General features: G+C 37.3%; 2 protein-coding genes and 1 long non-coding RNA gene across 7 annotated transcripts; 1 reads left to right on the top strand and 2 right to left on the bottom strand.

Annotated features, from left to right (window-relative positions):
- Nucleotides 1-323: 323 nt before the first annotated feature.
- Nucleotides 324-7,058, bottom strand: LOC121249849. 2 transcript variants are annotated; one of them, XM_041148664.1, is made up of 10 exons: nt 6,886-7,058; nt 5,545-6,412; nt 3,703-4,952; nt 3,079-3,376; nt 2,714-2,938; nt 1,921-2,094; nt 1,513-1,558; nt 1,364-1,482; nt 1,154-1,267; nt 324-878 (listed from the first exon to the last, which is right to left on the bottom strand). In XM_041148664.1, the coding sequence occupies exons 2-10, from the start codon at nt 6,250-6,252 to the stop codon at nt 543-545; spliced, it is 3,270 nt and encodes a 1,089-aa protein (XP_041004598.1). In that variant the 5' UTR covers nt 6,253-6,412; nt 6,886-7,058; the 3' UTR covers nt 324-542. The 2 variants fall into 2 exon arrangements, with proteins under 2 accessions (XP_041004598.1, XP_041004597.1); XM_041148663.1 differs by having other exon boundaries at nt 1,364-1,558.
- A 2,710-nt stretch (nt 7,059-9,768) lies between these two features.
- LOC121250574 (probable inactive leucine-rich repeat receptor-like protein kinase At3g03770) lies at nt 9,769-19,928 on the bottom strand. Of its 4 annotated transcripts, none has more exons than XM_041149717.1 (8): nt 19,793-19,928; nt 13,043-14,312; nt 12,710-12,843; nt 12,155-12,398; nt 11,531-11,742; nt 11,406-11,431; nt 10,475-10,586; nt 9,769-10,167 (listed from the first exon to the last, which is right to left on the bottom strand). In XM_041149717.1, the coding sequence occupies exons 2-8, from the start codon at nt 14,205-14,207 to the stop codon at nt 9,943-9,945; spliced, it is 2,118 nt and encodes a 705-aa protein (XP_041005651.1). In that variant the 5' UTR covers nt 14,208-14,312; nt 19,793-19,928; the 3' UTR covers nt 9,769-9,942. The 4 variants fall into 4 exon arrangements, with proteins under 4 accessions (XP_041005651.1, XP_041005649.1, XP_041005650.1 ...); XM_041149715.1 differs by lacking the exon at nt 19,793-19,928 and adding an exon at nt 14,557-15,188 and having other exon boundaries at nt 13,043-14,409; XM_041149716.1 differs by lacking the exon at nt 19,793-19,928 and adding an exon at nt 14,557-15,187.
- On the top strand, nt 13,455-19,794 carry LOC121250575. Its single transcript, XR_005937810.1, has 3 exons — nt 13,455-13,486; nt 17,886-17,889; nt 19,679-19,794. It is a non-coding gene; the product is annotated as an uncharacterized LOC121250575 (long non-coding RNA).
- Nucleotides 19,929-21,487: the final 1,559 nt, after the last annotated feature.

The raw sequence follows: 21,487 nt of genomic DNA, 5'->3' as shown, positions 1-21,487 counted from the left end.
TTTTTCCATTTTCTTGCATTAGAAGTTGTTTTATTTGCTTATTCCGGGAGTAGGGACAAGTCTCAAATGCACAAGTCTTACGCAAGCATTTTGTATAAAAAAAAAGATCCCGCTAAAAAAATGAATTTTTCACTTTTTTTTTTTACAATAAGATCCACTTTTTTTATAAAAAACTTGTACAAACTTATACATTTGAGACATATATATATATATATAATATATATATCATTAGTAAGTGAAAGGAAGTGAAGCCTCGTTCAAAAGCAATTTCCTTCTAGGAAAAATCAAACGCTAAATAATAAAATCAACGACATAATGATGTGTTGACCGTAACCAGTCCCTTATTATTTTCACCCACTGACAGGGTTGGTTCACCCCGAGAGTTCAAAGGTTTTGGAGTTTTTCTACTACAATTACCTTTTTTGTACAGAAACATCAAGTACGATGGTGAAACCAAAACCAGAGAACAAATTCAGAACTCCAAATACAAAGAAAAAGAAAGGGAGATACATTTGATATATACCTGTGATATACATACTGCGCTAGTCGCTATTCATCCACACACTGCGAAGTAGTTCGTATCTTACAGCATCTTGATTGCCATTACCCTTTAATACCCAGCTGGGCTTTGTTGGGACTGCTGATGAAAGGGAGCCATCAATGAATATAGAACTCAAGGGTGAATTCAACTCGTCAAGCTCATCATCACTCGTGTACGATTTCCTGAGCACCGAGGACCCACTTCTTCTCAGGTGAGTTTGGCTTCCAATCTCTCCAATAATATTTGCGACTGAAGCTGCCGGAGGAGGTGAATAAACTATAGGAGCCGCAGCACATGGGAAGTTCATCAGAGACTCCTCCCCTGGCTCGAAATGATCCTACATAAAGCAAGTGCAAGAAAATAGGCTATCAGGCTAATCCTTATATGCAATAGTAATGCGAGAACGAAGGGTAATAGATATCATGGTAGAGACTTTGGTCCGGACTCTGCCAGACCTATTCCAAAGGCAAAACTAGAAAGCATGTATTAATCATCATCATTGTCAGAAATATATTTCTTTTTATTATCGGGTACACACAGGGCTATTCTACTCGAGTAGTTCAAGATGGATAGCTGTGTTGTAAAAAAAGAATGTAAATTCAGTTGTGTAACCTCTGAGTCCAGTGCTTCAAGTACAACGCCTGGAATTGGGTCCGGACAAAACTCATCCGGAACAAAATTGTCGACAACCCTCTTGATCAATGGTGCACCAAATGAAGGGCATACCTTCAAAAATGGAATGAAGTACCATAAGTAACTACTACGAATATTGATCACGCAGACCAGAGATAAAATGAGATGGTTCAAGTCCCAGGGATGAACCTCTTTCCTGACGGATTTACTCAAAAGCATGTCCTTTGGAAGCATCATGAGATCACTTAATGCATTAAGCAGATGAAAAGACTTGAATGATGCATATTCTCTCTCATCGGTGTCATCATGGTTATTTGCATCATCAATTGAGTCATCATCATCCATACCAAATAAGTCAGTCAGCCATCTAGACCAATTTCCAATCTGATATCCACAAACACAAATAAAGAAAGTTGTCAATTAGGGCAACCAAATCTATATTTGCTTAAAACCATGCATTAGAAACTTCACGTTGCACTACAATTGAACAAGCTTTTGGGGTACATTCTATGAAATTTGACATTATTGAGGAAAATATGGTTAGAATCCGGATTTGATGGATCCATATATTTGTTAGCACAACTCTGCACAACACAATATCTTCAAAGAGAAAAAATGAAAAGCGATCCTAGAATTCCAGGAACCAGTAGTCAGTTGACACAATTGAGAGGATCAAGAACATCTACCATTATGACTAATGATGTGATTTAATTTAGCCTCAAGAAAGTAACGATTGGCATGTTTACCGCATTTTTCAGCTGTGCACCAGCCCCAAAACTTGATTTCCCAGCAAAAATAGGTAGAACCTTTGAATCACTGATAGGGTCCGATACAGGATCTGTTGGGATCTCATCAGCGGATTCACGAAGGATAGCATTGAACATTGCCACATCCAGTCTGGCCACGCATTGCTCCATTATCTAGACACGTGAAGATGCGTTTTTAATGTCAGATTTTTCAAGAGCCAAAAAGGGGTAAATCTTCTAAAGAAACATGAGGAGAAGTACATAGTGATAGATCAATGTGTTGACGTTTTACTTATTTCTCGGCGGTTTATATTTACTAAAGGAAATCACATAACTTGCACCAAATTCTCCATTAATGTGAAGCAGTATAGCCTGCTGTGCTCGAGAGGGGTAGGAAATGCATTTAAAAAGAGTATATGATACTTCACAACTTGACATGGAAGTTGAATTTAGGCTATTTAGCTACAATAATTGGGTTTTTTCACATTCATTAGGAATCTTAAACATGGATAACTTCACAACAAACTTGAATTACAATATATCCCAGATTATTTAAATTATCCAGATTTGTGTTTGCGATCAATTGCTTAAACTATATGTTCCTTAAAGTTTGGGAACAGATGATGAACAGAATCTCATTCTTAAAGCTTTTGTAGTCAAGTATGCTCAAGTCAATTTCAGTACACTGACAGCAACTTTTCTGCCAAACAAGATCATGAATCCAAATGTTTTCCCTACTATTCTCATAAATAAAGTTGATCTTAAAATGGATAGCTCAAGTGTAAAGTTTTACCAATCTAGCCAGCAGAGGCAAGCAGCCACACTCATGCCCTCCAGCTCGGACAGGACAAAGTCTTTCACAGGCATCCCTGAAAGCCTTCTTCCAAAGGTCTATTGCAAAGTTCCCTTGCTCTTGCTCACCTGAACTAGATAACCTTTCATAGGTTTTCCTTGAGCTGGAACCCAAACATTCGTTAATTGTTGTTGCAGCAGCAGACTGCATATGTGGAGTCAAAGTCTGGAAAGGAACGAAGAAACTATTATTTCTGGTCAGATAACTAGAAAAGTTGATGTTCTATACCGGGGTATTCCTACAATACACTTCAAAGGGAATCCAAACACCAAATACAAAAGGGAGAACAAGAATTGGGAATTTACCTGCCACCAGATAGACTCAACAATTCGGGAGAAGATCCAACTTTCTATTTTTTCTAATGCAGATGTAAACGTACGTGGGTCCTCCCAGTTGCCAAAACTTCCATACAAAGATTTTGCATTTTCTTTTATGCCAGGTGAAGACACTTTCCATTTTAATAGGGATGATACCTTGTTATCTACCTTTACCCCACCATTCCTTTCAATACCAGATTCAGCAGGCAGTGGTAGCTCCCGGTCCCCAATGGCTTTGCTTATAATTGTTCTCAAGACAATCGAGTTGGACAACCAAAATGTCAATCTGTAATCAGAAATGGGAAAAACAAATGAGATACTATAATGATCACGTATAAAGTTACTTCAGCGACAGCCCATAATAATTCAAGTCTCTCATGCAAATATCTGGTTCTTCTACTTTGGTCATCTTTTGTTTGTCAGTAGTATATTATTATTGCATCTGTGGTAGATTCTCTAATCCAATATCAATCAATTCCGGTCTCTTGGGTAAGACCATATATGGCAGGTTCACGCTCCCCAAGGCTATGTTGTATCAAGATGAGGAATAGTATTCTTCATCATGTAGGCAGTTAATTAAAAGAAAAAACCAGAAGTGTGGTTTACATATACCTTGGAACGTCATTTCCACATGCTTTTGCCACCAAAACTAGTCCTGAAACAGCACTTCTAGCAGCAGATGCTTTCCTTGATAGAGAACTTTGTCTACAAGCATGAAGATACAGCCTTGAAAGGCGCCGAGCAGGAGCATGGACCTTACTCATGGAACTTCCATGCTCTGCAACTACTGAATAAAGAGAAGCCTCCACAGCAGCGGCTTCTCTCAACTCACCCTCAAGCATCTTTATTCTGTGTTCCAATTGCTGGATTTTGCTATCTAAAAGGGCACTTTTTGTATCCTTTGGATAAACTTTAGCATCTTTCCTTTCATTGCTTCTGAGGTTTCGTCCAATGTACTGTGCATCTCCCAGGACACCAGCTTCTGTTACTTCTGTGTGCTGATTACTACTTACTGATCCATTGGTCCTACCTAAGTCTGTTGATGACCTAACAGACTTCACATTCTTTAATCTCTCATTTTTAAGGATAATGCTCTTCATTCCAAGACTTCCACAGCTTAAAGAAAATGCATCACCTTCCAAAGAGGCTTGCCCTCTGGTAGCACTTCCGGTGACTGATGGTTCATCTTCTGTAAAAAGTGTTTTCTCATCCAAGTTTTCTATTTCAACTCCGTTTTCTTGGGGTTCCTTTCCATCTTTATCCTCCGTAGAACCATCAAAGTAATCATCTGTGGTTTCAGCCTCCTCCAAGTGATCGCTACCAATTTCCCAACCCTTCCCATCACTGTTTCCATTAACTTGAGAATCACTATACTTGGAGGAGTCCAGTTTCTCAACCATCAGGGAATTTTTGTCTGGGGATGCTACAAAACTGTTAGGTACGTTTTCCTTGATGTTCCGCTCGCCATCACCCGAAACTACACTTGTGGTATTACTAATCTTTTCGTGAACTTCCAGAGCTAAATGTCCATTGTCATTACTTCGAATGCTGGCATCAGAATCTTCCTCCATATTTTCATACACCAAGGATGATGATGAAGAGTGAAAACCATTGGAAGCAACATGTTGTTGGATTGATGTTGAAATAGAGTTAGGAAAGTTCGATACAGAAGCAGGACCATTTACTGGACTCCCCAGATCAGAGGATAAGTCTATTGATGACGAGCGAGATGAACTCCCCTTCGGATTTTCTTGTGATCCAATACATGATGTCATATTAGATTTTTCAAGCTTCAGGTTTGCAGCTAAGGCATGCTCCTTGTTGCCCCCTCCAGTGCTATGCCTCACCATGTCTGGTCCAGTCTGGTATTCAATTCCAATTAGTCTATTACATGGTACATTGTTGAGTATTTTTTTCACCAAAAAAGGAAACATATACAGATATTAATACATGCATGCATTTACATATATATTTTTTCACCTATAATGCTGACCATAGTATGAGGCACTCGACCAACAGCATGGTGATCTACAGGCAGATGTGTAAAAAGTGTTAAATTTTGAAACAAAAAAAAGGGTCCATGCACAATATGTGTCCATGTTAGTCCCGCTAATATAATCGATGTGCCAAAGGCAGACAAATTCCTGAAAGCGATACCATTTATCTAAACTTATTTCATAAACCATTAACAATTTGTTCACAGCCAGTCAAAATAATTCACATAATAACAACCCCCCCCCCCCCCCCCCAACAACCCTATCCGATATATATTGCAGATTATTAATACTAACTGGATAAAGGCTGCAGAACATGAATTGCTTTAGCAATAGAAGATGTAGATATGTGCATGTTTATTCACCCATGGTACTATGGTAGAATCAAAATTGGTGAGTAGCAATCATAAGGGAGACAGACAGACAGACAGAGACAGAGACAGAGACAGAGAAAGGGTACCTCTTGAGGAGCTAAGCCCCCAATAGAGTCAAAAGCAGTAGAAGCAATTGTCTGAGATGAGTGTGATGAAACATCATCATCGGTGAAAGACGCACTCTCTGCTTCCTCAGCATACTCTTCATTCATCAAGGCAGAAACAGATCCGCCACCATTATCATTCTGCGACACGCCTCTTGATTGATTGTCCCTCAACAAAGAATTAGTGCGACCCTTACGAACAGGCTGGATTTTGATATATAAAATTGGCTGATCTGTGTTCCCATAGCTCCTCTTGCAGTTCATCGGAGCACTAATGCTTAAGGCATCTTGCACAACACCATAATCTGCCAAGTCAATGATGACAGTAGCCAACGACTGGCCCTTCACAGTCTTGTCCCTCCTTGCCTCATACAAGTTAAACTCCAAGCAATTCTTTTGAAATGCATCGGCGTCACCACCTTTGACAGACATGTCCCTCAACAAGGTCACAGGTAGCCTAAAAGACTCATTGAATTCAATCTTTCCCTCAACAACAACTGAGCCAAGTGATGGTACAACAATGTTGGTAGACCCAGAATTTCGATCACCATTTTCCCATTGAATCAGAACGGAACGGAGGGATCTAAGTGACTGTGATGGGGGCCAAGGCTTGATCTCCTCTACATGGATCAAATAATTTATTTGGACCGAGGCGCTTCGCCTGTTCTTTGCTTTCAAGCCCAGAACCATAGTTTCAGAAACGGTGGACTAGTTCCACCCCAATGTGATTAGCTACGTAGAATCACAAGAACCTAAAAGCTCTAGAGTTCAGAATCGCGGGGGAGGGGGGGGGGGGGACACCAGAAGTATGTTCCTGAGTAGAGAAAATTAGAACTGCAAACACTGCACTCTGCACATAAAGAGTAGAAAATCAATAAAAATAAGCTCTTTTCAAATCCCAATTGCTTAACTGAAAGAACACTCCTACTTCCTATCCATGCTATGAGGAGCTTCAAAATGAAGAAAATGAAAAAAAAAAAAAAAAAATCAATTAAAAATAAACATTTGCAAATTATCCTGGAAATTTTTTTCTGAAAATGAAACAACTTTAAACTTTCAGCTTGGTAAACGAACACAAATCAGCAAAAGTTAGCTCAAAAATCACAAATTCTTAAGCACAAAGCTTAACAAATAACAACATTGGCATCCGAGCAAAAGTAAAGGTAGCAGCAACAATCAACCGCTCAGAAAATTTCACCAACAGCTTAAAGAAAATCAGATCCAGATAGATATAAACAGAAAGTAACCAAAAACAATCAAATTATAAGCTGAAAATAGCTCAGAACCAGCACACTGACTACAATGCTGGCATAGAAAAGTTACCGGTAAAGTTAATAGCCGAAAAATCGGAGAAATGTGGGAAAGACGGAAAACGACTCGTTTCGTATCAGGTGGTTTACCATGTTTGAGACACAGAGAGATATCTGAGAGTATGATAGCCTCGGAGGGAGGAGCTGTAGTGAAACTGTAAAGGAAAGGCAGAATCTCTCTTATTTAAAAATAGAGAGAATTATTTTTAAGGTAAAAAATAATAAAAGAATAATAATAATAAATAAATAGTGTGGAGCTAACTTTGCCACAGAAATTTTTTATGCGGACGTATAAAAACGGCGTCGTGCTCGGTGGACTTTTCGTGTTTGATCGATGTCGTTTGGTGATGCTGATTGCTGGCTGATAGGGATGCCTTGGCGGAAATGCCCTCACTTAAGCTAATTAGCTATAGAGAAATAACGTTAATAACGTGAGGATTTTAATTTACACGCGCGATTATAGAGTGTGCGGGACACTGTCCCGTAAGTGTCGGTCGAGAGTCGCGCCCTACCTAGCACCTAAGGCCCTTTGGAAACCACCAAGTACCAAGTCGTTGGTTAACTGAAAATCAACCGCTGAGTTTGGTGCTCTACCAAACTCAAAGGCGTTTCCTTGTACATCCATACTGCATAATGATAATGCCCCCTCTTCTAATGCATCATATCGTAATCGTGTTTTTTATGACACTATTAAATATTTAATAAATAATATAATAATTTATTTCATATTTTTAATTTTTAATTTTTTTTAATTTAGACAAAAAAATTTTAAAAATAAAATCTTGATTTACCGTACTATTTTCTTTCCTTTTAAATTTATTAGATGTGAATTTTTATTTTTTTGCTGTCTTATTATGTAACTAAAGGGTTCGATTCAAAGGTAAACTTGCCCAAACAAAGTGTCTTTCTAATCTATTTGATTGAAAAATCTGTTAAGTTTTGATTAGGTATCATAGGCAGAAATCAAAGCTTAAAAGCGACTTTTATTTTAAACCAACGGTATGGAAAACTCGTGGGGGGCATGACTCATAATGACTCGGAGTCGGGGACCCTTCCCTTTGTGGGCGAGTGAGGATTAAACTAGAGTGCGGTTGCAGGGGGTGGGTGGGTGGGGGTTTCAACTTTCATGGCGAGGTGTCCTTTTCTCGCTTGGCTGGAAGTGTTTACCGACAGAGCACTGCTGTCCTCAGTCACACAAAGACAGGACCTTGGAATAGTTCAACCCACGTACGCCACCATTGGCATGATCGAACAGGTGCCCCTTTTTTTTTCTTTTTAGGCCTTTGCTCATACAAAAATGCTTTGGACTCGAATTAGGATCCCAATTTGTGTCATGAATTTATTTTTTATTTAGTGATTAAGAAAATATTATTTATTGATATTGTAAATTTTTTATTTTTTTAAAAAATATTTATGATGATTAAAAAAATATATGAAAAAAAAAAAAAAGTGAAATACATTCTTCTATAAAATCATTCGAGCCACTTTTTGGTGGCTGTAGCAGGGCTCTTGTTCATATTCATACTCCATAAATTTATAAAAAATAATTTACACACAACATTTTATATAACTATATTTTAAATGAAATGATATTTTTATAAAGAAAAATTCTATTCATAAGCCTCATACACCATACCATCATTTTGTATTTTTTTAATTTTTTTCTCTTACCAAATGTGTGGTATATGGATGATAAGAAGAAGAATTTAATTGTTTTAAGAAGAATAAAACCAAAAAAAAAAATAAAAAATTGTGGTGTGGTGTTTGAGACTTATGAATAGCTATAAAATATATTATAAAAATAACATCATTTTACAAAAATACCTTCATTTTATAAGATTTTTGTGCAATGTATTGTGTGTATATCATTACTCTAAATTTATTCACTTGAGGCCTGAAAATTTGACCAAGTTTGCTTTATCCCGCTTGAATTCAGAGATAAAATGAAATAAATTAAGATGGTTTGTGAATAATAGTGAGATTTGTGAGTTAAAATTTGTAATTAATAATGAAATGAGTTGAGATCTCTCGGTCCAAACCGACTCTTAAGATCTAACGCGTGTGGTTCTAAATTGAAATCCAGATGATTTTTATTTATAATGGTAGACTAATTAAGAAGCAATACAAGATTAGCAGTTAGCAGCACCGAAAAGTTAAATGAACTTAGATTCACAAGGAATCAACCATGCTCACCAAACTGGTCCTGTCCTATGTACACCAGCAGGCATGATGAAGGTACCCGATACAATGAGCTTAAATTCTAAGCATATGAATATATGATATTGGCTCACAACAGGAGGAAGCCCAGGGGGAGGAGGGTAAGTTGAAATGTCCACTTCTAGGTCAGAAGATGTTGGTGTATGAGTCGTGGACTATAATATGATTATTTTTTGTGCCAAACTTTGGGTAATTCCCAATTTCCCACTTAATATACTAATTGATTGTTTGTAAAGATTCAACTTAAACTTGGCTGTTAACCTTAACCACAGCCCCTCCGACCTGTCCTCCTGATCTCTTAGTATTAGGAACAAACATTCCTGTGCTCGTTTTAGTATTTGGTTTTCGTTCCTCAACTTTATACTGGGCTGAGTCTGATTATCTGCAGCAGATAAAACGAAGAAGACTTTGATCTAGAACCAATTGCTTGCAGAAACATCTAACGACTGTTTATGTTTATCCCCAATCACCCTCATATGTTATCTCAAAACATACCATTAAAGATACCTACTCTTTGTTGATAGTCTGGTTTTTTAATCTTTCATCATTCATGTCTCCTAACAGAGCTCTACCATATAAAGGGACTAGTATTTTAACCAAACCCTTCTTAGCTCTACATCATTCGATCAATGCCCCCAAGTTGAAGTGCCCATCATTATTCCTGCTTAAAAGGTAAGTGTAACCAAACAACTTGTATTCTAGCTAAATTCAGCTGTATAAGGTCAAGCAAAAAAAATTAGAACTTTACATTTTGCGTTGCGATGAGGAAAGGCAGCCCAAATACAGGCATACCTTATGTATTACAAGTTTCAGGAAGCTTCTGAAGTGAGGCTCTATCTGTGCAAACTTGCAACTACGATGTAGAATCTGATTTCTGATCAGCATCAGAAGTGGCCTGGACTTGAGCGGCATACTGTAAGTTCCAAAGAACATCTTCGAAAGAGGGTCGAGATGATGGCTCAGGAGATAGGCATTTGTTTGTGATGGATATCACAATTGATAATGACTCCTGCGAGCAAGTAGTCAACACAACAGGATCCACAATCCGCCTTCTACCATCCTGACTGCCAAAGGATGCCTGCGTTCATAACTCCAGCTCTTAGAAAGATACCATCTCAAACAAAATGACAGGAAAATATTTAAATTAACATTGAGGAAAAGAAAAGGAAAAATATCCACAATGTTTGAAGAATTCATATATAATCCAAGAAAAATGACCAACTTCCTCCTTTAGGTTTCCAGAGAACAATTTATAGCAGTTCAGAACGGTTTTAAGAATGAACTGAGATCTCATTTCATGTGAATTGGAAAATGCCATGAGAACAGAAGGTTTAGGACCATGATTGCAATCATTAGATTTCATTTCCATAAAAGATTTGACATACCATTTCATTTAGGAGAAATGCTTCTCCTTTTCCAGTCGCAATGGGCCCAACAAGTGATTCAAGCAATATAAACCCAAAGTTGTAAACATCATCCTGTACATTTGTTTGTTGGCTGCAAAAAAGCAAGGGATAGAATCAGGTATTTTGAAATAACAATTAAATTTAATCATGGCACCAAACCAAGCAGGTTAGGAAAAATTCAAACAAATCATCAGATTAGAGCTTTCTTCTGTGACATCACGGTTTGTGAAAACTTTCTAATGACAACACCAGCTGTCAATAAACAAACTACTAAATTTGGAGGATAGAAATAGGGGCACTGGGTAGTTACATTGAAAACGGTATAACAGTGGTGGACCGGTGGTGGCAGTGAGGTAATTATTATGGCAACGGTGGTGCTGTACCGATGCCAAGTAGTCAGCAGGTTAATGATGACAGTTTCACTGCGGTGGAAGCTTTGACAATAGTAAGACTTTAGGAGGCCAGTGACAGCAAGGGTGATGATGAAATACAGAAGCAAAGGTGGGGCTTAAGGTGGGTATGTGATGGTACTGGCAGTGTCTGAGAGACACGCAGTAAGCAGCAGTTGGTACCAGCAATGGTTATCTTACACTTAGCAGTAGGAGTACTCAGTGAGAAGGTAGTGGTATAATGGAAGAAGTACTGTATATACCAAGAATTGGGTAACCTCCTCTGCACTGAGCAGCGAAGAAGGGGACCTCACAACAGGTCATGCACGTTATGGATCCACAACATATATACATATCCCAACATTGCATCCTCAGCAAGAATTCATTATTGGGTACAATGCACCTTTTTTCTAATTCAGCATAACAACTAAAGATGTGACTCCAGTTAACAAAATCAAGCACACACTTGAAAGTAATATTATGCCATCCACTTAAAGTTCAAGCAGTAGTTTGTCTCATACCATGGTTTTGAGCCTTCTCCCTTCACCTACAGAACAAACAGAATGTGTCAGAGACTCAGAATGGCTGCTTGGCAAACCAAGATACATTGTAACACTTAATGGCTTCAAAAATCCAGGTCTTATACCTGAAATTTTTCGATTTCCCCTGTGACGATGAACACCCCATAGTCACTTAGCTTAGCAATCTGATGCTCGTCAAGCAATATATTGTTCGTCTTCAGTTGGTTATTGAAACAACCGGGAATTACTCCAGTATGTAAGAAATGAACAGCTTTGGCAACTCCAATTAAAATTTGAAGTCTATCTGACCATTTAAGGACCTTCTCTGGAAAACTATCTGCATATGTATATAAGTACCTGAATTTAGAGGTTGTGACTCAAAAGCATAAAGCTATGATATATTAAATATGTTAAAAATGCAGCTTCTAATTTAAGGTAATTTAAACTAATTACAAACTCATTCCAGCCATCTTTGACAAGTCAAAGTTAAATGCAGTCAAACAGACAGGACTTGGATGGAATGAAAAGTTACAAGCACCGAAACAGCCCCCCCAACCCTAGCGCACACGGGGAGGGTGTTGCATACTGTATCCAAGAAATGGTTATGACAGCTTCCAAACTATTTATGAACACTACGAAGGTATGTTTCAGAAACTAGTTCTTGCATAGAAGATAGATGTGTAAGAACGCACACATTTTCATACATTCATATATGAATGTGTATTGAATTACTACAACGCAACACTAACCTGACAAATGGGTACGGTAATTCCCATTAGGAACATATTCATATACAAGAAAAACTTCATTGCCACTGGAATCATCTTGTCCACTACCATCAAGGCAATGACCCAAGAGGCCAACTAAATGCGGATGGTGAAGCTTTGAGAGCAGATCAAGACGAACTTTAAGGTTTTGATTAGAACATTTCTTCACTAAAGATAGAGCCCGTATGGCGACAGAGGTCCCATTCTCCAATCGCCCCCTGTAAAGCTGAGGAGAAAAAGAAAACAGAAGTGAAGAGAGGCAGTTGGAAGTGAGAAAATATAATGTATTGAACAAATTGAATGCCACATAATTTCTTCTCCCGATGCCATAACATTTTATTGAAATGAATTTTTAGTTAGTAAGTTGTGTTTGCAGCATCCTAACAACCCATTCCAAGAGTTTGCAAATCATAAAAAAGAATGACATTAATAATAAATATCAAATACCAGGTAGAGAGAAGAACAGATTAGCTGCTTTCAAAGATTTACAACTCATAGAGCCTTCACCAAGAAACCTATTTCAGTTTTTGAAGATACCTTCCCCATAGAGCCTTCACCAAGAAACCTAGATGAATCAAAGCCGTTTGTCGCTTCCTTCAACTCTTCAAAAGCAAATAATCGGCATACAGGGGCTCCTTGTGTCCCTAGCTTTGATGCTTGAGAAATGAGCCCTTAAATATAGAAAGTAAGGCAAGGTTATCACTTCAAGTTCTCGTATGACCACAAACCATGGTTTACCGAAACATGATTTAGTCCCTATTCATATATCCTGAGCTATGAAATTGACATAGTAAGTAGGACAAACAGGTCTTATATTTTTTGAACAGAAAATGATTGTTACAAAAATGACCAGACCGACGTAGAACTTACTAGCATTTGCAAGCAGTTCGGAGGAAACCCCAGCTGGTATATTCTCTTTCACCATCTTTGGCAATGTATGCTGCTCGTGTGTCCTTCTTGAACGGAATTCTCTACACAATAATAGAGCCCCGACTACCAAAAGCACCATAACAAGACAAGCTCCAACAATGACAGCAACCACTACTGCTATATTTCTTCCTTTGGATTGTTTACCCCTCTTAATGGCTTCTTCACAATATGATCCTTGATGTTGATGTTGGGAATCAATGGACAAGCAATTTTCACCAAATTTAACGACTACCTGATCTGAATTGCTGCTCAAGCAAGAAGGAAGCCCACCTATAAACTTGTTACTGGATAAATCAACAAACCCAAGTTTGCCACTACAACTTAACTCATTTGGAAGTGACCCGCTGAGCATGTTGGAACCTAAATTCAAATAGCTGATGTTTGGTAAAGAGAACAACGCAGCAGGAGGAGTTCCACTCAGATGGTTGAATGATAGATCGAGGTGTTGAAGCTGACCCAAATTACCAAATTGCTCGGGAATCTTGCCCGAGAACAAGTTCTTGCTCAGTAGTGCTGTAACCAACACTTCGGGCATTACTGGTAGTTCAGAATCTAAATGGTTTTCTCTTAAATCCAATACGTGTAGACCTGTTAAAGTATTAAAATCAGGTAATTTTCCAGAAAGCTCATTGTGGGACAGTGCAAGGTTAGTGAGTGTCTTGATCTTGCATACCGAAAAAGGAATCTGACCCTTCAATCCATTACTCTTCAAACTCAAAATGGAGAGGTTTGAAAATGAGTCCAACCAAGCAGGGACACTTTCATTGAAATAATTGCCATCCAGTATTAATGTATGAAGCTTCACTAATCTGGATATCGCAGGTGGAATTGAACCATACATAAAATTTGAGCTCAAGTCCAGAAGTTCAAGCGAAGATAGCCTATGAATCTTATCCGGAAGTGGTCCCCAAATCCCCAAGGACACTAAGCTAAGAACCCTTAAGCTGGGCAGCCTTGTCAATGTGGTGACAAAGGAATCAATGGAGAAACTTTCAGAAAGAGTCTTGTTGCGAATTGCAAATCCACTGAACTCACTGACCTTGACAGGCTTATCTCCCATAATTTTTAGCTGAGTAACGGAACTGTCCTGACATGAGATGCTCATGTGTGCAGATGAAGATAGGCTACAGAAATCTCCATCGTAGCTTTCCAAAATTTGCAATGAGGAAGGGAACTCCAACTGCTTTCTTAGCTGTAGTAAGACTTGGGTCTGAGAGGTTTGCAACGCATTAGTACTTGGAATGAACAGAACGACAAGAAGCAGCATGCACAAATACCCCATCGCACAAAATTCGTAGCAGTAGACACTAGAACCACCAAAAATTCAACAAAAACAGTATAAAGGAAACCGCGGAATCGAGTTTTGAGGCATACAGAAACAGACCCGTCAAAGATTCTTAGACGGAATCGTAAAATAGGGCTCCTTTAGTAAATTCACAAGGAAAAAAACGTACTTCCTGGTAAATGACCAGTCCAGGAAGGAATTCACTGAAATTGAGATCCCCAATTCAGATTCGGATGCTCCCGAAGACTCTGGTTAACCGAAGTCGAGAAAAACCCCCGAGGGCCTGAAGTAGTAGAAGCTGAAATCCAAGAAAATGACAAAGAAGGAAAGAAAAAATTCGTGGAAAACTCAGCGATGCACTTTTTCACGGAAATCCCGAATGCTCGAGACAAGTTGGTCAAATACTAATGTAGAGAGCCAGGTGAGCCTGATGGAAAAAAAAAAAACAAGTTTGTTGATCCTAGTTTCCAGGAAAATAAGGAACGACCCACGAAAGAAATCTTGGAAACAAACTCAGGGAAGAGGAACAGGAGAAACTTCTTAGCACTGGTATTATTGTCCTTGGTCTGCAATCAGTGTGTGTGGAACCAAAGAAAAGTGGACAATATTGATGGAGGTTGTTGAAGAAGGCCTTATAAGACAGAGTAGTAAGGCATTTAGTGCATTCCTATCCGACATTAATGGGGTCGGTTTCCCTGGTTGGAGAAGGACGAGGACAGTGGGGGCGGAGAGGAGTGAAGGAAATAAATGGAAGGGAAGAGAGAAAGGAAAGGCCACTGTGTGTGACTCAAATGCGTAACTGAAAAAAAAAAAAAAGAAGAAAATCTTGTAAATGTCAGATAGGGCGCTTACCGTTGGCGATTCTTTTAAATGTCCCTAGGGCCCTATGATTCCTCTGCTATTTGCAGGCATGCCATCACGTGGTTTTCTGTTTTGTTTTCCTCTGACAAATATTTTGATAGGTGTGGTTGAACATGAGATGGGATATTTTTAAATAAAAATTAAAAATTAAATAAAAAAATATTAAAATATTATTTTTTAATATTATTATTATTTTAAGATTTAAAAAAATTAAATTATTTATTATATTTTGTGTAAGAATTTAAAAAAATTATAATGATGAGATGAGTTAAGATAAGAGAAATATAATCAATATCACTTGCCGTTCATTTGCTAGTAAAAAGAAGAGAAATGAAGACAATTAATTGTAAAATCAACTATATTGGTATTGATATTGATTGTAGGACATGATATTTACAAGATAAATGAAGAAAACAAAATGCTGGATGCTTTATAGAACAAATAAATGAAGAGAACTTGCTTTAGCAGTTCATGAAAGTCTGATTTTAATGTGTCGTGTGATAAGAGAGAATGAGGGAGGAGGGGGTTACTAATTGCAAAGGTGGTGGAGCAAGGCAATAGCCATTTGTCATGATCAAGTACGTTTCATATGATTGGGAAATGGAAAGCATATAATATTAAAGTCCTAGAGGGAGGGACCCGCTGTCCGTTTGGCCAGCCTGTTTTGAAGAAAGAATCCCATAAAAAGTTTGATACATTAAAGAAATGTCTACATATAAATTTTTAAATTTTATTTATTTATTTACATCTTTATAAACAAAGCATCCCCACGAAACAAGACAAAAACTACGTACAACCAAATGCAATGGAAGTGGGTATATATCTATGTGGATCTTTCCCAAGAACAAAGCCACCCCGCATGTTGGTTGTTTAGGGTCCAACATTACTTGGAATGATATAAGTCTGCTTAGATTTTGTTTTTCAAACAATGTTCCACGCTACTTTGGATTGTACCTGGTTAGGATGGCCCACAATTTTTGGTTGAGTGATTACACTTTAAAACAAGAGCAGGTAATGTTTTTAGAGTTCATATTTGTGAATGAGTATTGATATAAACAAAATATATTTTCACAACATATTTTCACAATACATTTTACAATAATATTCTAAAATAAGAATATTTTTATAAAGTAATATTATTTTTATAAAATATTTTATAAAATTATCCTAATTTAATAAATTATTGTGAAATATGTTATGAAAAATATTATGTATAAATCATTTTTCTTTATGAATTCATACACCGAAAATGGTGCATGGAGTTATACAATATAAATATGGAAAATGGTTTATACATTTCAATAATACGCAGGTCCCGCATTATTTTCTTGAAAAATAGTTAAGAAAATCTAGTACTAACCTAACCTAAAAAAAAATTATACCGGATCTCACTTTTTTTAAAAGGAAATATACGAATTTTGTACAATATAAAATTATATCTATCATTATTCTATGAATAAACAATACGAGAAAAATACATTATATAGTGACAATGTGACGTTTTATGCTATTTATATATGAAGTACAAATATTTTTAAAAAATATATGTACATCTCTAGTCTCACATCTTCCACACACACACAGAGCTAATCATATATGAGTTTCTCCTTGTATTTTCGAAGCTAAGAGTAAGAGTCTCACAGAAGTTAGTGAAAATCTTAGTCTTGGATATCACTCTCTTCAATACTTCATAAGTGTAAATATTTTTTTGAGATCACATCTTTTAATAAAAAATTAACGATTTAATCAATTTTGTGTTGAAAAACTTTCAATAATACAGCACACAAGATCAAAGTTTACTATGTAAGGTGAGTCAATAATAATAATAATAATAATAGTTAGTGAAAGTAACCGAGATTCGGTCCCATCACAAGCATAACAAAGACAAACATAATGATATAAAGCATGAAAACTCTTCTTTTGAGGAAGAAATAGTGCTGCTTTCAGTGAAAGTTTAACACAACTACCACTACGCATAAGAAAACATTGATTTTCTAGGGAAAAGCAAAAGCAAAAACTAATGAGGAAATGATTAATAGCTAAAAGTAGAAACGAAAAGAAAAAAGAGAGAGGATTTGAGCAAGGGACCACGTTAGAGAACCATTGATGAACAATCACTAAAGGCCAACATTTAAATATTTATTAGCATTTATCAGCGCAAGCATCACTTTGGAAAGCTATTCAACCGGCTCCCCTACCGATCGAATCACCAACCTTATCTTACAAATAAGCGTGCCACCATAACCTATCTATGCGAACTCCTATGTTATCCTGTTCACGAGGTTTACAGAGGCAAGGCACCCATTGAATTCATTTAATTAAAGAGCTAGCCTGTGATGAGCATCCATTCAAATGGAACACTTCAAAAGTACTTCGGCCGTATATTGGTCGGTTGTGAGTTTCTTTGTCCTCATCAATGAATTCGACCTAGAAAAGGAAAGAGTAAAAGGGAGAGAGACGAAAGGACTTTGACGGAGAATAACGACTACCCTTGAGTCGTTAAAAGGTTCAGAAGCGAGCCTGATTTCACTGTGCTTTCAATTTTAACTACCTGGAGCTAAAACGGCTCGGTCTAAGGATAAGGTAAGAGTGTTAAAGACTGTTGCTCTGTGGGGTCTTGCAGAGCAAAATACCAAGGATGGTCCCATTGCTTACAACGATGGTCCTCCTCTATTGAGAACCTTGTCATCTAAAGAATTAGAAGACGCCAGAGAGAATATAACAAATGAGATGCTTTGCATCCAGAGGCTATTGTTTTGCTAACAGACAGCCCAACCTTAGGCTCCTTGACAATTCAGCTCGAACCACGAGTGAGAGTGAAAAATGTTAATGACATGCTGGTCATCTCATAATATCAATAGAATCCATTCTTGTTTATGTTTGCCTGTCTATACATGTGGTAGGCAGAAATAAAAAATTAAAGGTAAAAATCTACTTGCAGGTCCATTTTGCAGTTGAAATACCCTAATCATAAATTGCCTAACATTATCTTTTTCACGATAGTAGGAAACAAGGATTTCATTGGGTTCAGAGGCATTTGTTCATAATCTACAATGTGTATATTGAAATGGCAGAGGAGGATTTCTGTACCGTACCCCAACCCATATTTTCCAGTTGGATAATGCCACCGGAAGATCAGTCGAGTTCCACTAATAGCTATATCTACTCCGGTAGTTTCATGTGACCCTGCAGTCTTCTTGCCATATCTTTTACTTGGATACCAACACATCATAGATGTCAGTGTATACATTGTTATAGTTGTATGACTGTAGAATGTGCCATTCCTTCTTCCCATGAATGTCATGCCTGCAATGGCCTAATGGGTTAGCTCCAGTCATGGTTTTGACAGATCTTGAACCTGAGACACCATAACCATCTTTCAAGGTTGCTAAATATCTGAATTTGAGAAGTTATAAACTCCCTGAAAACTTATAATAAGTAGATTTTTATACCAAGATGGCAGGTATTTGCATCATGAACTTTGTAATTTTTAAGTTCACTGGCAGTCTCCGTTTACTGCGACAAGCTGAAACCAGGGATATGCAAGGATGACATAATTAATTAACCAATGTTGAAAGAAAAGCGGAATGTAGTCCCCAGCTCCATAGAATTTTCAATACTGAAACTAGTACATTTGATTACAAAAGTTGGCATCCCTGATAAAGCAAATAAACAATTTGTTCAAGAATAAACCAGATATGCATCTTAAAGGTTATTACTTTGTGTTGGTGCCCCCAAAATCAGGATAATGGGAATGGAGATCTGGGTACAGCCCCAACCTTAGGTCCTTAAGAAACTTTGCATGATGTATTTGCTCTCGAGAATTAACTCTATAAAACTTATCCTGCAGAACGTTCCACCATATCTAAACAAACAGTGAATAGACCAACCTCATTAATCCGAGCACTATCCTAAAAATGGATCAAAGAAGAAAAAAAATGAAAACCAGCTTATGCCTGAAAGAAGCAATCAAGCAAAGGAAATTATAAAGTGACTATATGACAGGCAAATCATCTGTGCTCATTCAACATCAATCAAACACAAATACACTGGAACTATGGAAACTCTGTTATGTTTAGTCATTTTCATCTTCACACTATGCATATCACTATCAGTTTTCCTCAAAATGTATCTTCCTTCAATTCTGTCACTGAACCTCAATGTTGTAGGCCCATACCAGTTACTGTCTCACAAGCAATGACTGAATCCCTGAAACTCCGTCTTACCCCGGTATGCCTTAATAAAATCAGGAGCATCTTCCACAAATGGAGCCACAAAGCTCTTCTCAAAGTCCTGCTTCTTTGAATTCAATCTCCAAATTAAATCTAAATCTTTCCTAACCAGATTTTTAGACATTAAAACCTGCATAACTGCAAATCTGGGAATCATTCTCCTCTCCACACTAGTCAGAAATAAATTTGGGCATCTAGCAACGAACGTGACTGGTTTTTAAACCAACGGTTCTATTTCGTATCAGTATTTTGCATATCAAATGATGCATTTCTTTGAGGAAAACGCTGACGGGATAGTGACAGAAAACTCACCGGGTTTGAGAGGCAGAGCTGATATCTGGGTTCGATCCTTAAAGCACTGAGCCTCTGAGAGAAAACCCTACGAGGAAGCGATGCGTTGGTTCACCGAGTCACGGCGATGCGAGCGAACTACGACGACGGAGTGACGTTGTCGCTGCAGGGTTGAATCAAAGACTATAATCTGGTCCAATCCATTTAGCCAGGCCCAACTCACATATCTAAGCACCGAGAATTATTACTCAATGCTGTGCAATGCATTGAGCAACGATTTTCAATATGGGCCACCTAAACTAGCCCCAACAGGCCTGAAACGAGTACCATTTTAATTAATAAGAGCTAGCCAGAGGAACTGATGTCCTTATTCATAATGGGTCAATGAGCCTTATTCATAAAGCCCACCACATGAAGAACAAATGTCCAAATCCCCTTGCTGAGAAATAATAATTTAATCCTTCATTAATCAACAGTTGGAAGCTCACTACGCGAGAAGCTTTCATGATCAATAGCTCGTGAAAGTCTCGATTAAAATGGCACTCACAAGAAATAAGGTACACTATAAATAAATGCCCCTCTTTCTCGTACTTTCTTTGTTTTATTTATCTATGAGAATATTATATTTGCTTAAGAGAAAAGCCTTTAACTATAATGAGATTTCGTAAGTGTAAAAATATAACTTCACGTGGTATGTCAAATTAAAAAATTATTTTTATTATAAAATAAATCAAATGTATTATATAAAATCATGTCAGTTTGTATATTTATTTTTATGAAATCTTTATATTATTGTAACACTTATATTTGCTTAATACCTGTCCCAAATGGGATTAAAATAAAAAAAAAGTAGACCATAATGGGATTAAAATCTCTGTTTATTAAGAGGCTTTCAAAAAAAAGAAAGAGTAGACCATATATCTTATCTTTATAAGACTCGTTGGGACCCAATGAACGAACTTGACCCACAAAGGACACGTCTTTGGTAATGATTCGGACAATTAGAATTTTGGCTCCTTGAGTCATTTTCTTGATGATGTATATATTATATCAGATAGCAAGCGTGGGGCATGCATGTCGAATGATTTTTGATAAATTGCTTGCTTTTTTACCTTTTCTTCCTTGAAGGACAAGCTAGCCACGGTTTAAAAAGGTTGGTTACCATCTTATGGAAAGACAAGAGACATTCAATTACCCACCAAAAGATTTGTCCCAAATGGGATTAAAGTCATATTTGCTTAAGTTTTGGAACTTTGAAGCAGAAGCAAGTTGTTTGAATTGGGGTTAGTTGGTGTCTCGGAGACAAATCTGTCCCCCCACTCCCCCCAAAAAAAAAAAAAAAAAAAAATTTACTTTACTTGCAGGATGATCAAATCCATGAGTGAACCCAAGTTGGACCTACCATCGGACGCCATTAGCTAGGATTTCCAACATGTTATGTCTGGTGAAGTTGTCGCATTTAAGTTGGGTGTGGCACGATTAACAACATTAATCATGGTTTAGTACATAAACAAGATCTTGTTGATCATTTTTATTATAAGTGAAAATTGATTATATCTATTTAGTGCAAAATACAAAACATTTTGATCGTTTCACTTTTCCACACGATATGAAGAATAATAAGAATTTTACTTAACAGTCACTATTCACTCTCACACTCCATACTTATAATTTTTTTATAAGATGAGGAGTGTTGGATAGTAAATAGTAACTAAT

This window comes from Juglans microcarpa x Juglans regia, chromosome 2D (assembly GCF_004785595.1).
Source record: "Juglans microcarpa x Juglans regia isolate MS1-56 chromosome 2D, Jm3101_v1.0, whole genome shotgun sequence".
Taxonomy (NCBI): domain Eukaryota; kingdom Viridiplantae; phylum Streptophyta; class Magnoliopsida; order Fagales; family Juglandaceae; genus Juglans; species Juglans microcarpa x Juglans regia.
Note: the sequence above shows the minus strand (reverse complement) of the source record. Positions and strands in the feature narration are given on the sequence as shown.

Bases quoted from the DNA above. Each gene is read 5' to 3' on its own strand.
- LOC121249849 (XM_041148663.1), bottom strand. From the start codon at position 6,252: ATGGTTCTGGGCTTGAAAGCAAAGAACAGGCGAAGCGCCTCGGTCCAA. The intron at 2,095-2,713 runs GTAAAACTTTAC...TCACGTGTCTAG, and splicing joins TGCCTCTGCTGGCTAGATTG to ATAATGGAGCAATGCGTGGC. The intron at 1,559-1,920 runs GTAAACATGCCA...TGTGGATATCAG, and splicing joins GTGCACAGCTGAAAAATGCG to ATTGGAAATTGGTCTAGATG.
- LOC121250574 (XM_041149714.1), bottom strand. From the start codon at position 14,384: ATGGGGTATTTGTGCATGCTGCTTCTTGTCGTTCTGTTCATTCCAAGT. The intron at 12,399-12,709 runs GTATCTTCAAAA...TTTTCTCCTCAG, and splicing joins GTGAAGGCTCTATGGGGAAG to CTTTACAGGGGGCGATTGGA. The intron at 10,587-11,405 runs GTATGAGACAAA...GCTTTTTTGCAG, and splicing joins GGAGAAGGCTCAAAACCATG to CCAACAAACAAATGTACAGG.